The sequence below is a fragment of the Leptidea sinapis genome, chromosome 11 (assembly GCF_905404315.1).
Source record: "Leptidea sinapis chromosome 11, ilLepSina1.1, whole genome shotgun sequence".
Lineage (NCBI taxonomy): Eukaryota > Metazoa > Arthropoda > Insecta > Lepidoptera > Pieridae > Leptidea > Leptidea sinapis.
In genome coordinates, this window is record NC_066275.1 from 4,436,658 (window position 1) to 4,454,362 (window position 17,705).

General features: G+C 34.2%; 2 protein-coding genes across 3 annotated transcripts in view; one reads left to right on the forward strand and one right to left on the reverse strand.

The window, feature by feature from the left end:
• Nucleotides 1-7,810, forward strand: part of LOC126966748 (ninjurin-A-like) — a 28,804-nt gene extending 20,994 nt beyond the window's left edge. For both annotated transcript variants that reach the window (XM_050811018.1, XM_050811019.1), the window contains exons 5-7: nt 2,154-2,221; nt 3,178-3,351; nt 4,474-7,810. In XM_050811018.1, the coding sequence (XP_050666975.1) occupies nt 2,154-2,221; nt 3,178-3,351; nt 4,474-4,665 (434 nt within the window). In that variant the 3' untranslated portion in view covers nt 4,666-7,810. The remainder of the gene's footprint in view (nt 1-2,153; nt 2,222-3,177; nt 3,352-4,473) is intronic.
• A 4,665-nt stretch (nt 7,811-12,475) lies between these two features.
• Nucleotides 12,476-17,705, reverse strand: part of LOC126966698 (uncharacterized) — a 30,665-nt gene continuing 25,435 nt past the window's right edge. Inside the window, exon 3 of the mRNA XM_050810898.1 lies at nt 12,476-15,363. Within this exon, the coding sequence (XP_050666855.1) occupies nt 15,252-15,363 (112 nt within the window). The 3' untranslated portion in view covers nt 12,476-15,251. The remainder of the gene's footprint in view (nt 15,364-17,705) is intronic.

Consider the following 17,705-nt stretch of genomic DNA (forward strand, 5'->3'; position numbering starts at 1 on the left):
ATATAAAGTGCTTGTAATTGTTGGCCGCAGTAGGAATGCCAGAGTGAGTCATAGCTCAATTGTTGGTATTTATTGAGTTATGTATATTTACTAAATCATATAGTATATATGATAACAAAACAAATCTTATAACTATATTTACAATACTATGACTACATAAAATTAAAACTTTCACTACGTGGACCCGTACAAAGAATACTGGCAGCATTTCCGCGTTGGATAGCTAGGCTAATCCGTTGACAGAAATAACTGCCAACGCCTGGGTTTCCAGTAGCTTTATTGAAGCGCTTTTGTATATTCTCCACGCCACAGGGCCCCACGGGCCAAGTATCTCGATACCAAGTAGCACAAAGAAGTATCACTCACACAGACCAACATATTTGCGACCCTTGCTGTCTTCGCCAGTCGAAGCAGCAGCCCCAGCACCAACTGACGTAACTTGAACATGAAAAGGAGCCAGAGTGTCGACGCAAGTCACGTCCCACACCAGCGCCCTTCCCCGTGCCCAAGCCACCAGGGTCATTCCATCAGGACGCTTGTCATCGCGGCGGGTAATACCATTTGGCTCTAAAACAGCTGGTATACTAATAGCGAAAAATGCCATGCGGCTGCCAAATTACTAAATCATATTATATTCAGATTCTTGATTATTTTACTAAATTTTTGCAACATTGTACAAATAAATGTCTTGATGAATTTAACATCGGAGGGCGCTTCTCTGCTAGTCAATACAATTACTTTGTAAATTGTTGCTAATTTAACACTCAGCTAAATAATCTACAAGGCTTATAGGATACCTCAAAATGGAAAAGGTACGGTTGGTTTTGATGAGGTGCTTTTTTTTCTAGAGGAGGAAAATACATTTACGTATTGAAGGCTTCGAGACGGGGCCCATATGTCGGGCTCGGGTGACCCACCCCTACCGGCTAAAAACCTCCTCTGTGCTGAGAGCCCTAAAGGCTTTTACAGCGAAGCCGGGCGGGAGCCTTGGAGGCCGCAAATGTAGCTCACAAGCGCGGGGCGTCTCGGAAGGAGGCTCAAACCTCGGACCGCCTGCTCACTAGGCTGGATGGAGAGAAGATCACAAACCATCTAATATATCTGTTAGTTCTAATTAGACTAGATGAGGTGCTGTGATTTATCTCTTCATATTTAATCATTGTTATTAATTGTATTTGAGTGGAACGTAACTAAACCTACCTCACTAAAGACAGTTCTCACCGTTAGCTATTCTCTTTTAACACTAATTTGTGTTACACGTTTAATTTGCCCGAGATTTTAAATATTATTTATTCAAGTGGATGTATTCACAATTTTACATGTGGCTATAGAATATAAACAAACTATGATATTGACTTTGATAATAACTGAGAATGTACGTAGACTTTTATAATAATTCTGGTTTACTTACCAGTGATTAAATAATAATGGGCAGGAGTCGTTGATCTGCTGGCAAATCCAGGTCACATTCACATAGACAATCACTGCGCCGTGTACACATACAAATAACTACGGCGGTCGAAGCCAGCAAACGGGGGACAATATCTCTATTATTTGACTTGACACACAAACTCTTTCACTATAATATATGGCCTTTAAATATTTGTTATGTTTTTAAAGTGATAACCCTCACCTCTGGCATTAATACACAAATAAAACTTGAAAACAAAATTTTATGAACGCTGCGGGATTCGAACCCACGACCTCTCGCGGTCCGTTCTCCCAACTGAGCCAACCGTTCGAGTGACGTATCGTCATAAATCTTGTATGCTTTGTTCAACTCTCAGGTTATGGCTTCATCTACAGGATCTACTTTACAGTTGATAACCTGCGCAAGCCCAATATTTGCATATTAGGAAATTGACTTGAACTGAGCTAACCGTTCGAGTGACGTATCATCATAAAATCTTGTATGCTTCGTTAAACTCTCAGGTTTTGGCTTAAACTATGATCTGATGATGCCAGTATTATCTTTGTTTAACAATTAACACATGTTTATATAAGTATTTTACGGGAAATGGAGAAAAATAAATGTGAAAATGATCACTACCACACGTATTCTCTTGCAACACCAGGGGAGTCGCAGGAGAGTTGCCAGGTTTTAAGTATCCCCATGATGTAGATAATTTAACTTGGTCTCGTGTTGATTCCAGATGGAGTGAACGGGTTCGGTTACCGTTTTGGTGTCGACGATCGTCCGGGATCACCGATGGCGCCTGGAGTAAGTTGATTTGTTTTTGGTAGTCATACAACAGAGTACATACAGTACCTGAGGTGGTAATACCCATCATGCTGAATGTACGCGGGTTGCCGTGTGGTGGTCTTCAGTTAACTGCCGATCGAAGAACGTGAGATCGATATGATATGAGCATTTAAGTAAGACACTCATTATATAAACGTAACTTTTACGCAAAAATCAAATGTATTAACACAGTAACAATTACACGCGTTTTAATCCATTAAAAGTGTTTTATTTAAATGTGTAACACTCGTGTTAATTAAAGAAAATACAATGACATGGGCATATTCAAAAAGTACATTAGAACTACTGAATGAGAATGTCTGTCAACGTATTTAGGGCTTTGGTATGGCAAAATTATCATTCATAATGGGTGGCTGTAATAATAACCTGGATCATGTGGCGAATGCTCTTTTCTTTATCCAAATAAGTCAACGTTCTACAGTAATTCTTCTTCTCCCGATCAAACGGCTGAAATGTATTAAATGGCATCAATTATTGACCATTGGGAGGCTCCTTTGCACAGGATGCCGGCTAGATTATGGGTAACCCCACCGTCGCCTATTTCTGCCGTGAAGCAGTAATATGTAAGCATAACTGTGTTCCGGTATGTAGGGCGCCGTAGCTTGTGAAATTACTGGGCAGATGGGACTAAACATCTTACGTCTCAAGGTTACGAGTGCAGTTGTAGTGCTGCTCAGAATTTTTGGTTTTCAACAATCCTGAGCGGCAATGCATTGTTATGGGCAGGGCGTATCAATTACCATCTGCTGAACGTCCTGCTCGTCTCGTCCCTTATTTTAATAAAAAAATAATATCTCATTCAAATACAGTCTGCTGAAAAGGCCCAGGGCTATTTATAAAAATTAATAATTTTAAGACCATTTTATTTTTTTCAATTTCGAGTGTCTCCTCATAGCATATATTTGTTGTTGTAGTCCATTCCTGACGTGAACACATACCAGCAGAAGAAGAACCTGGCACAGGGCATGATGGACTTAGCCCTGCTAAGCGCCAACGCCAATCAGCTCCGCTACGTGATAGAATCCGCCTCCTCCCACCGCTACTACTACCCCAGTCTCACCTTCATCGGACTCAGCATCGTGCTGCAGGTAAGTCGGTAGACACGCACCAGCAGAAAGTGAACTTGGAGCCAAGAATAACAGAGCCGGCTTTTCTGAACACAAATGCAAGCAAGCTGCGATATGTTCATGATTACAATGTACCACATATGGCTAAACCACATCCACTAACATTTCGATATTATTATCTTAGATCATTATACGACTAGATAGACTATGACAGCTGTGGAAACGTCGAAAAACGTCGCGTTGTGTTTAGGACTAACCTGTATTTTGAGCAATTCACGCACACTAACACAAAGAGTCATACAAATCGCGAGTGTAAGACGAAGCTTGTCACGCACTATAAAGTATAATTCCTGGCCTGCTTTTATCGGTTGTCTAACAGCAAGAAACTCTATCTAGACGTATTAATTATCTAAGATTAATATTTAGTGCGTGTATAATTATTATTAGGTCGGCTAATAAGTATTTTCGTATAGAATATAATCAACTTGTCATAAAATCTCTTTGGCCGTACTATTTGTATCTGGCTGGTTTTGATGATATTGAATCGGTTAGATTTCAAAACAAGAATCAAGTTAAATGTTGTTTCCAAAAAGTTTTCATTTGTTTTTCTTTCTGTCAAAATGATTGAGTGATATTTAGTATATTAAATATTAGGTTAGGAACCGGTCATTCTCGCTTCACTTCTTGATCTGTCTCCTTCTCGAATGTTTCTTATTCGCGTCATGTTAGTTTTAAATTTTAAACAGATTATTTTTCCACCTTTACGGCCAACCGTTTAACAATGAGATAAAGAATAAGAAAATTATATAGACACCTACTTAAAAAGCTGGAAAAGCTTCTGCGATTCTTCTGGAGAACGAGGGACGACTGGGACAGTGACACCTAAAAAAGTGATGCTTAAAAAAATTAAATTTATTAGTAGTATTAATTAAAGGTTATTAGTAGTATTGATATCGGTTAAATCCGAGTCTAGAACAACTGGTTCTGGTTCAACTGTTTTAAACAATATAATTACATTAAACAGAGAATATTGTAAGCGAACGGTCTGGGCGTGGCAGATCGGGATGCCTCTCTCTGTCACTTTTGGTAAAGCCCTTGACAAATAACTACTCAGTTGTTTAATCAACTTTCGCTTTCTTGCAGATTGCAGTAGGCGTTGGTTTGATAATGAACAGCCGGTACAATGTGAAGGATGACAAGGATATCTGCAAAGCGGACAAAATTAATAACTTCACTGTTCTTGGAGTATTCCTGATTACAATAGTCAACGTGTTCATCACGTCGTTCAGTGTCGCCACCCCGGAGGGAGTGCCACTTCCGCAGCAAAACGGATAACCTCCACTCTTGTGGGATAGCTGAGAAGCTTTCAATAGTCTAAGGCTTTCAATGAATCTCTGTAGACTCCACCGGCGTGGGCTCAACTTAAGTACTTATATTTATGTCACAATTGACACACTTGTTTTAAAGTGACTCCAAAATTGAAAAGGTTCTTAATGCGGGTGTATTTTTTTCTTGCATTATTTCTACATGACTTTTTATATTATCTGTTTTATGGGCGATCATTGGTAATGCAGAAACACATTAACCTAAGTAAATAGCGGTATTATTCAAAACGACTCAGAAGACTAAAACGATTTACATTCGATCGTTTTTACATTGCCTTAGGCAGTCCGTGCCACAGACAAACATTGTAAGCGTAGTTTCCTATTATAAAATTCCCTATCCATAGAAATCTAAGTAATGCTAGCTTTTTTCAGATTTCTATGGTTTAGTCCGACTCCGACGGAAACTAACAATACAACAATTTAAAATTTTGTCTTTAATGTTTTCTTCTAGTTTTCAAGTTTAAATAACAAATTTCCATAAGTTGGAAGGTTCATCTCGTCGTTTTTTTATTATTATATTACATGTTTTTCCATTTGGCTACTGGCTTTTAGAATAAAAACAATGCTGTTAGGTGGAGGCCAGATTGAAGCAACTTTATTTTTAGTTCTGATTTTATATTTTAATAATAACTGTGATTCTAGATTTTTTTTATTTGTATTAAGTTTATTAACGCGGCTTACTGTATAAGTTGATTGATTTTCGGCTCCGTCTGGCGTAGTTTGGATGTTATTGCCAACCGTAGACCGCATTTATTTATTTTTTATACATTTCAACGTATGTGGCAGTTACTATGTAGTCTAGTTGTTCTAGCAGTGTAACGTGTATGTAGTAGCTGGGATAATCAATAAAATAAGTCTGCAGTGAAATTATGAATAAGTTTTTATCTTGATTTTTGTATTTTATATATTTACCCCCTTATTTATAATGGTCCGCTAACTTAAAACAGCTGCTAAAGAGTGTTATTTCTCATTCTGACTTAGGTCAATAGAAGAAGACAAAGTGAGAATTAGCAATGCTTTAAGTTAGCAGACAAATATGAATCAGGGGGTAAGTATTTAAGGGAAAAAATTGTATGGAGGGCACATTTTATCGCTTTTTCTTAAGTGACGATTTCTATCAATACTCTAAGTATCAAAATGCATTCATTGAATTGAAGGACGCCAGGAACGTATTTTCCTGAGTGCTCGTGTTTTTTGTTTTCTTATTTGTACAATATTTTTTAATATATTTTGATGCCTCATCATTATATTTAGCCATAAGTATTTATATTATTATTACATTTATTATAAAATGGTATATTTATACTAAATGAAATAATATTTGCTGTATCTTATTTTAAGATTAACTTTCACTATCGGAGATAATATCACCAATCTTGGTTTTGAGTTAGTTTCAAGTAGATACTTGCGTGACTGTTTTTGTCTGTCATTAATTTAACGTGTTCAGAGGTAACATTCGCAGCCATCTTTATATACAATTGTACTCGACTCTTTTCTCCTTGGTTTCTAATTCAAGATAAAAATATTTTCAAATATATTTTTTTCTGATTGGAAATATCATCATTATCTTTATCTCTCTGTTTTGTTACTATTGATATTTTTATTTTTGTAAGTGCATATTTTTTTCCAAAAAGTGCTAAAAACGGCTTCATCAAAAAGTTCGCAAACAGAAGCCTCGCACTAGTATAACTACAAATCTGATAAAAATAAGCAAAAAAAAAAAAAACAATCGGAATATTTCCTTCCCATTCAATATCCAAAAAAGAAGAGTAAATTACTGAGAAGTCTGTATTTTTATGATTTTTGCTCACAATTTTTAGTCGTAACCTTAGCTGTCTATATATCCCACTGGTCATCATCTCGTCCATGTTGGCGCGACGGAATGTTGTTTTAGAATTCTTAAATCTGAAAAAGGCCTCACCTTATGTTACTTCTTAATACCACGGCTCCAACTATTGAATGACCTTAAATAATGGTCTGGTATTAAGGCTGGGGACGGAGCCAATGGCCTTGAGGAATCGAGCGGAGCTAAGTTACCTCTCTGGCACAAGATGTCCATAGTTTTAATTCAGAAGTAGAAGCATTTTTAATTTAACAGTTTTCTTTACAAAACTAGCAAAACTGTGTTATGTTAAATAGTATTGGTATACAATTAATACATTTTCGTACAATTTCTATCTGGATTGAATGATTAGTATGTCTCCAACTGTAAAAGTTAGAGGTATTTTGGTGATTATTTTTCGCACTGTCTATAAAAAATTAAAATGTAAAGAAATGAATTTTCTTCTCATATTCTGTAGATGTATACTTATTTTTTGTAAAAATATAAGCTTAATATTAACCGTCAAGAAATGGTTTCAATTATACGGGATAGCAGCCTTTAGTAAATTCGGCAAACCGTTAAGTCTGTTGTTCAATATCTACCACGTGCTATCATTCTGTGATCTTCATAATAATTATACCTAGTCTAACATACTTATGTAGTTATTATTGTAAGATATTACTGTTATTGTTGCGTTCTGTTTGAAATAGATAATTTTTTGCTAAAAAAAAAAGAAACAACTCACACTGCATTTACTATTTATTGTATTAAGTCAGTTTAAATAACGGTTTTTGAATCTATTAATAGATAGAAGTAATAACGTAAGTAAACTAATAGAAATGTATTTAATATGATCTGATTAGTTACATAATTAAGAAAAAAATTATATTCCAAGCTTTGGAGCACAAAAATAAATAAAACGAAGTACATAGCCTTAAAAAATTAATGAAATTATTGTGAAAATTGTTTGAGAATAAATTTGCAAATATACCTACTATTTACACTATTATTATATTTATTTTGTAACTATTTGTGTGAACACAGCCACCCCATTGACCAATATTGAGTTTTTTCTATTTCTATGGTACGTTCAATGTTATTTTCTGTTGTGTGTTATTTCCCTGTTTAAAATTACTTTTTTGAAGTAAGTTTTGTTCGATAGGGTGGTTTTACATCCACACAGGGAATTGCAACTTAACGAGGGATGTACTTATTAAGTATTTACATACAGGTTTACACAATTGAAATATATTTTTATATAAAATCCGCAAAATTTATTCTTTTATTTATCCTTTACAAACCCGGAAAGTATGAATGTAAGTAAGACATATGAATTATTTATAATAAGTCGCAAAAAAATAAATGGATCTGGCTGTAAATATCTTTACTACACCGCTTCTGTGATTCCTCTGGTGTTGCACGAGAATGTGGGCTGCGATGATCACTTAGCACCAGGTGACCCTTAAGTTCGTTTGCCCTCCTATTCCATAAAAAAAAACTTAAAGCTACTGTATTTTTAATGTTCTGTATTTAAATTTGGAACGCATTTAGTATGTCAATATCGATTATTTCTTTTAAATATAATAATTAAAGCACAAAAATTGTTTCGAGGATAATATAAGTACATATGGAACCGTAGACCAGTTTCAAGACAATTTAACAAATTGGTTGTATATTAGATTAGATATATCATAGGTTCTATCGACAGATTCTATTATATTTTTACAAGCTGACCCGATAAGCGCTGTTCTGTCAATAGAAAAGAAAATATGATGTAAGAATTCGGGAATAATGTAAATTGAAATAATGGGTATTGTATGTTATCCTTAAGAGATTGACATATGCCATCGCGCACTTTTCTGTAGAACTATATAAGGTACACAATCCCACAATACATTGTTTTGTTGTATCTCAAAGGGCTTAGACAGGGTATTCGTTGAAAGCTGCCAGACGACTTATGTTTTTCTGACACCAACAAATAAAATAAAAAAATTATATAGTACTAAATAAATTATATAGTAAAACCTTCCTCGAGAACCACGCTATCCGTCGGTGACAACAACATGAAAATCAGTGCATCATGTTTGGAATTTATCGCAAACCGACAGACAGGCAGAGGCGGCGGAGGACTTAATTTTATAATATGTAGTGATACTTCCTCTCTCGAAGACCACGAGATCAGTGAGGGCACGTGCTGTCATAACTATAATTGTTGACATTGTTGTTAATGCTAGAATTCGCCGGAAACTTTGAAGGCAACACTCGAAAATTATCACGTGGCTAGAATCTGGAACCAAAATAATGTATACGTAATTCCAATAGCATAGTCTCAAACTACTAGAATTAAAGGAAACTCTTAATGATGTTCCACCTTACAAAAAGCCGCCATCTTAAATACATGCCGTATCGTATTAAAGTTCTTACAAATTGACGAACACGACATTCCACCCGACGCATAAATTTAACACACCATACGCTGCATTTACTTGGTTTTGACTCGTAAATGCAGACAAACCAGTGAAATGCTGAGAAAAAATATAAAAATAATAATAATAAGTCGTTTAATATTCCAAAAAGTTTGCATTGAATAAATACTTTATTTTATTTACAGTAGAAGTTATTAACGTTAGTAGTATCCTACAAGATTGGTCACAAGGAACGAACTGCCCAAGGCAGGCTCGAAGTCAACGGTACGGAAGTTATAGGATCTGAAGACTGGCCCTCATCTAGCTCAGGTCTGAATCCCTTGGACTGAAAGGTTCAGAGATCAAGGCCTACATATCGACGGTGAAAAAGCAAAATTTACTAAGCGACATGAAGGTAATTTTACAGGAGAGCAAAAAGAAATTTGTGATTTCAGAACATAATTGATAAAAAAATATCGGTTTATTGGATTAATTTGATTCCAACGAAATATAAAAGCTTTTATAATCTTCATAATGTTATGTTATAAACGAGTTAGTGTCGCTTAGTAAAATTTTAACAAAAATGAGAAACTGGAAAAAATTACCAACCGACAATAAACAAACGATTAAATGCAGGGAATAAATCGTTTATACTTCTTTTTGTATTTTTTAAGTCCGGTAAAAAATCCTATGTCTGAATCCAATGTTTTCATGATCTGGGTAAAATTGGTCAAACACCTTCAAATAAGCTGTTACCAACAGGATAAATTTAACCAAGTAACAATGTGTTTGTCGATCTTCACTGAAATATTTTTATTTGGGGCTCAAAAAAAATGAGTACATAAAGCTTAAATTAAGATAAAATAAAGAAAACATTTATAAATCGACTCACTTTTATTTTGTAACATAAATATAGAATTACGTAATAGTTTTAAGTTTTAACAAAACAATAATTAAAAAAAATCCCTTTCTTAAATTCGTGGAAACAAATGGAAATAAGACAAAATCACAATCTGTTAATATTTAAAAAAAAAAGAAAGAACCTTATCTACTAAAATCCAAAATCAGAACTGAGTTTCGTTTTTATAACCAGCCAAATTTTTCCAGCTTTTTCCTAAATTTACCTATATTGAGATCTATTATTTATCGAAGATTTATAAATCAATAAGACTATAAGGTTTAAAATGAAATCTATGTACGTGTTACATGAAATAAATTAAAAAAAAACGTACGTAAAACTTAAGTAAATAAAGTCACAGAGCATTCATTAGAATTCTGAACTTCTTTGACCCTTTGTGTTTTAAAGCCTTCTAATACAAATAAGTAAAATTATAAAGATATCACTTCATTATAATCAAACCATTATCTTACCATTACTAATTAAATACTATAACATGATTAGTAACAATTATTTTTGTAGCAAAAATATATGAAAAAGTAGAAAGAAATAAAAAATTATTCTTCACTCTTTAACATTTATTAAGCTATTGAATATGTAAGAAAGTAAGCTTTTTCGTTATAAATATCTTCAATCAGTAATATCTTCAATATCAGATTTAGGCAAAGAGAGAAGAGAAGAGAATTTGGTAGATTAATATACTCGTGTTGAAAATGAGTAAGGAATAACATTGTCTTTACAAAGTTTAATTAAATCGTCATACTTTACTGTGGCTATTGGGAGATGAGAGCGCTAACATGATGTCATAGGCGGGATTTCAGTTTTGGAATGAATCTGGATTTCATTCCAATTTACAGATTTGTTATTTGTGTACTTCACAGATATCTTTGAAGGCTTATTCTTTTTGAAGGTGGCAATTCTAATTTTATTAATTTTTCCTACAAGATTACCTTTAAAATATTTATTTGTTATAGCTATACCCATTTATAAGTCTTCATAGCTGAGTTTTTCAACTTCATATGGAAAGGGCTCTTTCCTAGCAGTGGCAAACACTGGCAAACACAAAGTGTACTATTGCGAGGGTGCATAGATGATATTTTTCTTTAAACTATTTTCGCTGACTACATGAACACTGTCAACTGGCATGTACTGTCTAGATTATTGCATATCTGTAAAGTCGAGTGTATCATCGTCAAAACCATCCTATTTCGATTTTGACCTGGGTAGCAGTCGCAGTAAGGAGTAAGTGTTTTATTGTGCCTCTTTCGTAAAAAGATTTTATATATCTGTGCAGGATACTGGCAATTTAATTGGCACCGTCGCTTTCGTCCCAATAAAAATACTTTTCGGGTATCGTTTTCGTAGAAACAAAGATTATATACCGCTAGCTTACGAGCTTAATATAACAGCATGGATTCGCCATTACTGCTCATGACGAAGAGATTTAGTAATTAGCCCTTCGTATTCCTTTACATCTTCCATTTCTTCATAGCTGTAAATATAAAAAAAATACAAAAGACTTTTAAAATCAAATAGGAAATAATTTTAATAACCTAGCTCATGTAAGTAGGTGTAAAATTTACTATTACATAATTGAAAATAATATTTTATTGATTATAATATTTTATTGATTTACTTACTATAGAATGCAGTCTGACCGACGTGAGTGCAGACACACGTGATAACCAAGCGACGGTTCGTCGCGCCCTGAATGTGTTTTTGTTCCTAACAGCCCCATATAGCTCATACCGCTCTGATACTAAACGACAACGCATCCCTTGTAAATCTGACAACCGCCGTATTCATATAAAAATCAAACCACGTGACATATATCTAAGTGACAAAAATGTTTATAAAGTAAAGTGTAAAAGCAGGTCATGTTTTACCAAGCGACATACTATAAAATTGAATTTATTCAAGAAAAAATTAATAAACGACATATTTAAAATAGTGGGAAAGGGCAATTATTGACTGACCGCCAAATTACAATAACTTCCGTTATGGTAAAAATATCTAAGTCACAAAAACAAAAATAAAACAAGAGAGCAAAAATATCTTAGTGTTTTTTTTTTATTTTTTTGGTCCGAGTAAAAAAAACCTAAAATCCAAAGTACTAAAAATAAAAATCGGGTAAAATTTACTATGTACAATATCTTATATTGGAAAATTGTCTATGTGGCATTTTTTATAAAAAGGTTAGAAAGTTATCGTTTAGTCGCCGGAAACTTTATAAAATCACCTAAGATTCGAATACCTAAGCGACAATAAAAGTCATTATAGAAGCATGAGAGTGAGACTGAACGATGCAGTTTTTTTTTCTGAATCGTTTGATGTATATAACTCAATTTCGCAAAAAGTGATGCTTAGTAAATTTTCCTTTCCACCGTCGATATATAATTATACTTTACCAAATAAGAACAAATTTAAGGATTAAGGGTGCTATTTATTCTAGTAGGATTTAAAAAAAAATATGGCATTATTTAAGTCTTGATGAAAATTTTCAACATAATATGTAGTTTTACTTCATAAGAAACAGTATGATTTTGTGAAAGTTTCTTCGCATATATATTCTTTGACACACATGTAAATCACAGCACTTTGTTGCTATTACATAAAATTTAAATAAAACATCAGATATTTGTAATACTTTATTGTAAATATAAATAAAATAATTTAAATATTTGAAGCATATTTACATCTTACTTGCACGAACAATAATTTAAATAAATTAGTTATTATCTCATATCTAATAGATCTCAAGTGAATTATATAGCCTTTGGAATGATACATAATGTTATGACAAAGAAAATACTTAGGTTATAGAACCTACAGGCTCAGACTTCTATTTTGATAATAAATATTTTCATTACATAACTAATATATTTTATTCAGATAAAATATATTTTTATATTTTAGTTGTGCTAGGGCACAATAGTCACTTTAAGATAGGTGATCACATTTGACCGTGAGGTTGTAAAGATACCTCAATTGTACAGGTACTGCATCGTTATTTCTGGTTGCACTTAGGGTCGGTCTACGTTCACTGAACTGCTGTTGCTTTGAACGAGTGACAAGAAAGAGTGCAACCGAACGAATCGTTCACATCATATTGGTCCTACAACCTTAAAGCGAGTGATCAGTCACTTGAAGACATTATGAAACCACGAACTAGTAAAAAAATAAGGACTCCGTGTCACCTTTCATAACAGTGTAGCACGAAAACAAGCCGATGAACGTGTAAATACATAGCCCCACGCACACATTTACACTACTACAGGCGGATGGGCGGCCATTATGAGAATTGTCATCGTCTGTGACAGATCAGTTTGCATCAGAATAAAATATTTTAAAAATGCCGTCTTGCGTTGTGAAAAAGTGTAAAAACGTATTTGTGGCCATATATGATTATTTAAGGGAGAAAAAATTGTGTAGTAACTAGTATCACCCGTAACCGCACACACACTAGCATAACGGTGCTTCACTTGCTAATATCACGGCCCGGAGTCCTTTTTTTACTCGTCCGTGTATGAAGCTGGTATCTTTAATATCTTTCCTTTACTAGATACCTACCTAACATATGAGACATCTTGAGTACCCAATTGGTAAATAAAAATACAAGGCGTATATTAAGTTAAAAAATAATAAAGATAATGAGCGTCTTATAAATAACAATAAATTATTAAATTCTATCTAACCTACCATAATATGGACGATTTACGTTTTAATGGGTACCAAATATTTCTTGACTTGGTATTTTTCTTAGATAGAGTAGTTAACAACAGTATGTAGCAAGCAGCCTGTACTTATGATTATACAATTAAGTACATCTGCTAAAAAATATATTTGAATTTTGTTTTGGAAAGACTATCAATTACTTATTAACGGCCGTTCCCAATATTCAGTCTATTTCCAGTTGTGGCCTACTTGACATAAAAATCGTAACTATCGTTGACTTTTCTGTCCCAATAAACTAATCGACGGTAACTCACTTGATCCGTACACGCTGTCTGTCAATGGGAGGACGTATAGCTTACCAGCGATAGAAGTTTGTATGGAAATTGTAATTCACGCGTCCCAATATAAAGCGATAAGAATGACTGATACGGGTATATTGAGACAGCTTCAGATTATTGACAGCTAATTACTGACAGTAGAAGGTAGTAATTTATCTAGATAGTATATTGGGAACGGCCGTAAGTACATCTTACGCGTTCTATCATTAAAGTCTAAAACGGGATGAGACTTTTAGTCTGCAGTAATATATTTCTGATTATGGCTTTGTGAAAAGTAATTATAGCAATCCATCCATACGGTCTAATGTAGCGAACTTGTATATTTCGGTATGGCAATATTGTTTGTAAGCATTCCAATACTGACTCTAAGTAATGATTATATTGGACAATTATTATTTACCTAACAACAAAATAATAAAATTAACATCACTCAAACTATTACCATCACATTTTTATGTTATTTTATATATAATAATATGCTTTATTATCGACGCTTCTTTTAAAAATTGTGATTGATTTAATAGGTACTTAATTGTATTGTTGGAAAAACTATACCATTATATTTTTCCATTAAAAAAGTGTTAAAATTATAACCACATACTAGACGACAGATATAGATGTTTATGTTTGTTTATGCTACCAACCAGTGCCACAAGGAACTAGATGTTACATTTACATTAGAAAACTCTGCAAATCTGTAGTTTTCTTCTTTGTTTTTTCATTTATTTCATAAGTTGAAATAACTTGCAAATTATATTTTTATGAATGTGACTCACAAAATGTGTCCAATAATGTTTTAATTATTTAACGATGTAGGCTCTTTAAATGTCGAAAGTGACATCTCCTAAAATGGCGGCTATAATTCTCATTGCTCCTACACATTGACCTGTATAAATACTACTGGACAAGCTGTTCCGTATTTTGAGTGTTTTTACTGTGAACTAATTTGACGTATAATACAAATGGCTGCGGAGGAACGTACAATACTCTGAAGTATTTTTTCATTTCAAAATGTAATTAATTCAAATTAATCTCGTTCGTTTTCTGTGCTATTTATACTTCAAGAATCAATATAATATAAACTACACAATTTTTGTTTTGTAAATAGTTTCCCACCATCTATCGATGTTTGCTGAGGTTGTCAACACTAGTTTTAGTACCGCAGACTCTCGCTACATGGCCAACAGCGCCAAAATGGCGAATATCAAACAGGCACTTTGACAGCCGCCAGTCCAGTGGTATATAGTAGAGGTCAGTGCTCCTACATCAGTCACATTCATTTTTGCCGCGGTAAACACTTATAGGTAGGTACTTTGAAACATTTCATACATAATTTTTTACGGAAATAGTTGTTGATTCCCACTCTGTATTATGTATGATACTACTGGGCTGGTGCCTCTATTTAGTTTCGCAGTAGAACCTGGAGCAGTCGTGGTCCCGGCTGGCTGCCATCACGTCCCCGAGCTGGTGTGCCACGGACGACGCGCTCTCGCTGTTCCCTCGGGATAGCCTGACGATCAAACAATATGTTGTTTAATATTCCAATTGTAAGATCTAGTACTGCTCATAATGTTGAACTGGTTAGTTACATTAATAATTAAGTAAAAATCTATTATAAATTATATTCTATAATCTAAAAAAAAATTATATATAACAAATTGTTTAGATTTGCAAGAGCGACATCTCAAGTCAATTTGAAAATATTAGGGTTGAGCAGGTTATCAACTGTAAAGTAGATCCTGTAGATGAAGCCACAACCTGAGAGTTGAAAGATTATATACAAGATTTTATCAACGATACGTCACTCGAACGGTTAGCTAAGTTGGAAAGAGCGCTCGCACGGAACGCGAGAGGTCGCGGGTTCGAGTCCCGCAACATTCATAAAATTTTGTTTTCAGTTTTATTTGTGCAACGAAATAAAAGCTTATGCTAAGCTTATACTTAGCTATGTTTTACTTAAGTAAAGTCTGAGCAAAGTTTCAGTACGCTCTATATATCTCAGCCTTTGTAATAGGGTTGGTTCTCATTGGATGAACCTACGTGACCAGCGCTAATAGTATGTAGCGTTCTTATACTACTCCTATACGGTCTTCGTTATTCTTTATGAAAATAAGGGACGAGACGAGAAGGATGTTCAGCTGAAGGTAGTTGATTCGCCCTACAACGCAGTGCCGCTCAGGATTCTTGAAAAACCCAAAAATTCTGGAGCATTACTGTGTTTCGGTCTGAAGGGCGTCGTAGCTAGTGGAATCACTGGGCAAATGAGTCTTAAATATATATATACTTATATATAGGACAAAAGAGAACATCTTATGTCTCGAGGTGACAAGCGCAATTGTAGTGCCACTCAGATTTTTGGGCTTTTCAAGAATCCTGAACGGCCAACCATCAGCCGAACGTCCTGCTCGTCTAGTCGTAAATAAAACAAATAAAGAAAGAAATCCTTGACCTTGCTTATTATGTTCGTGATAATTATGTACGTAGGTAAAATAATAAAATATACGTGTAGTTATCAATTAATATTTCCGCAATAATAATACTTCTGACCGCTCGCTCGGAAATCGGAATGCCGTTGAGTTACTTTCACTTATAATATTATTATTATATTTTACGTAACTGGCGACAAGCGGTCTGTTATGACACGCGAATAGCTATATGTTATGTAACGCGGGTCTGCGTGCCCGAATAACTTGTATTACATCATAAGTATCCGGTTTATTAACTCTTTTTTCAATTTAGTTATAAATAAATACAGTGTTTAAGAAGCTTAGTTCAATAGAGTAACGGCCGTTCCCAATATTCAGTCTATCTCTTACTTGAGATAAAAATCGTAAATTTCGTTGACTTTTCTGTCCCAATAAACTTATCGACGATAACTCACCTTATCGCTGTCTGTCAATGGGACGACTATAGCTTACCAGCGATAGAAGTTTGTATGGAAATTGCAATTCACGCGTCCCAATATAAGGCGATAAGAATGACTTATTGGGTATATTCTATTATAGCTTCAGATTATTGACAGCTAATTACTGACAGTAGAAGGTAGTAATTTATCTCAATCTGTAGATAATATATTGGGAACGGCCGTAAATCACATCCTATATTTGACTGTCAAAATAAAAAAGAAAGTGACGATATTATAAGTATTTAATGAAACATTAACTTTAAAGATGCTTTTTGCAACTAGCGGATAGTGTTACAAACCTAGTGACAAGATTTTCTAAGTAACTAATTATGTAAAAAACGTCATTAGATTACGGATTTACATCACATCTGGAGCCCTATTACTAAAATCGAAATACGAAGTTTCGCTTGACGGATCGTATTTTTTCCTATTACGAAAGTGTTTCGGATCCGACGATCGATACAAAGTTCGCGATTAGACATTAAGTCTTGACATTTACTTCTTCGTTGTTTAACATTATTATAATCGTAACTACAACTTCAGTTTTTATGAATATAAGTCTATGGTTCCAAAACGAAATCCGTCCGAACTATTCGGATCCGAAGTACCTTGGTAATAGGATTTATTCGGAGTTCGTCATTCTTTCGTTTCGGACCGAAAATTCGGCTTTCGATTTTGGTAATAGACCTCTAGATCACACACACAGATAAATTTTTACTAATAGCGTGATAACATTGATTGATTGATTTAAGTTAATGAACTCTTGTTGTTCAACAAAAGATTGGAACCGAGATCGAATGAATTTCAAACAGTCAGCTCTAACGGATATATTAAAATATTTTCAATATATAGCAAAAATGGCGGAAAGAGAAGACTGCGCCAACCAATGTTATTGAAAAAAGGTCTTGGCTCGTATTGGTATTAGACGAGATCTAGATTGATTTAAC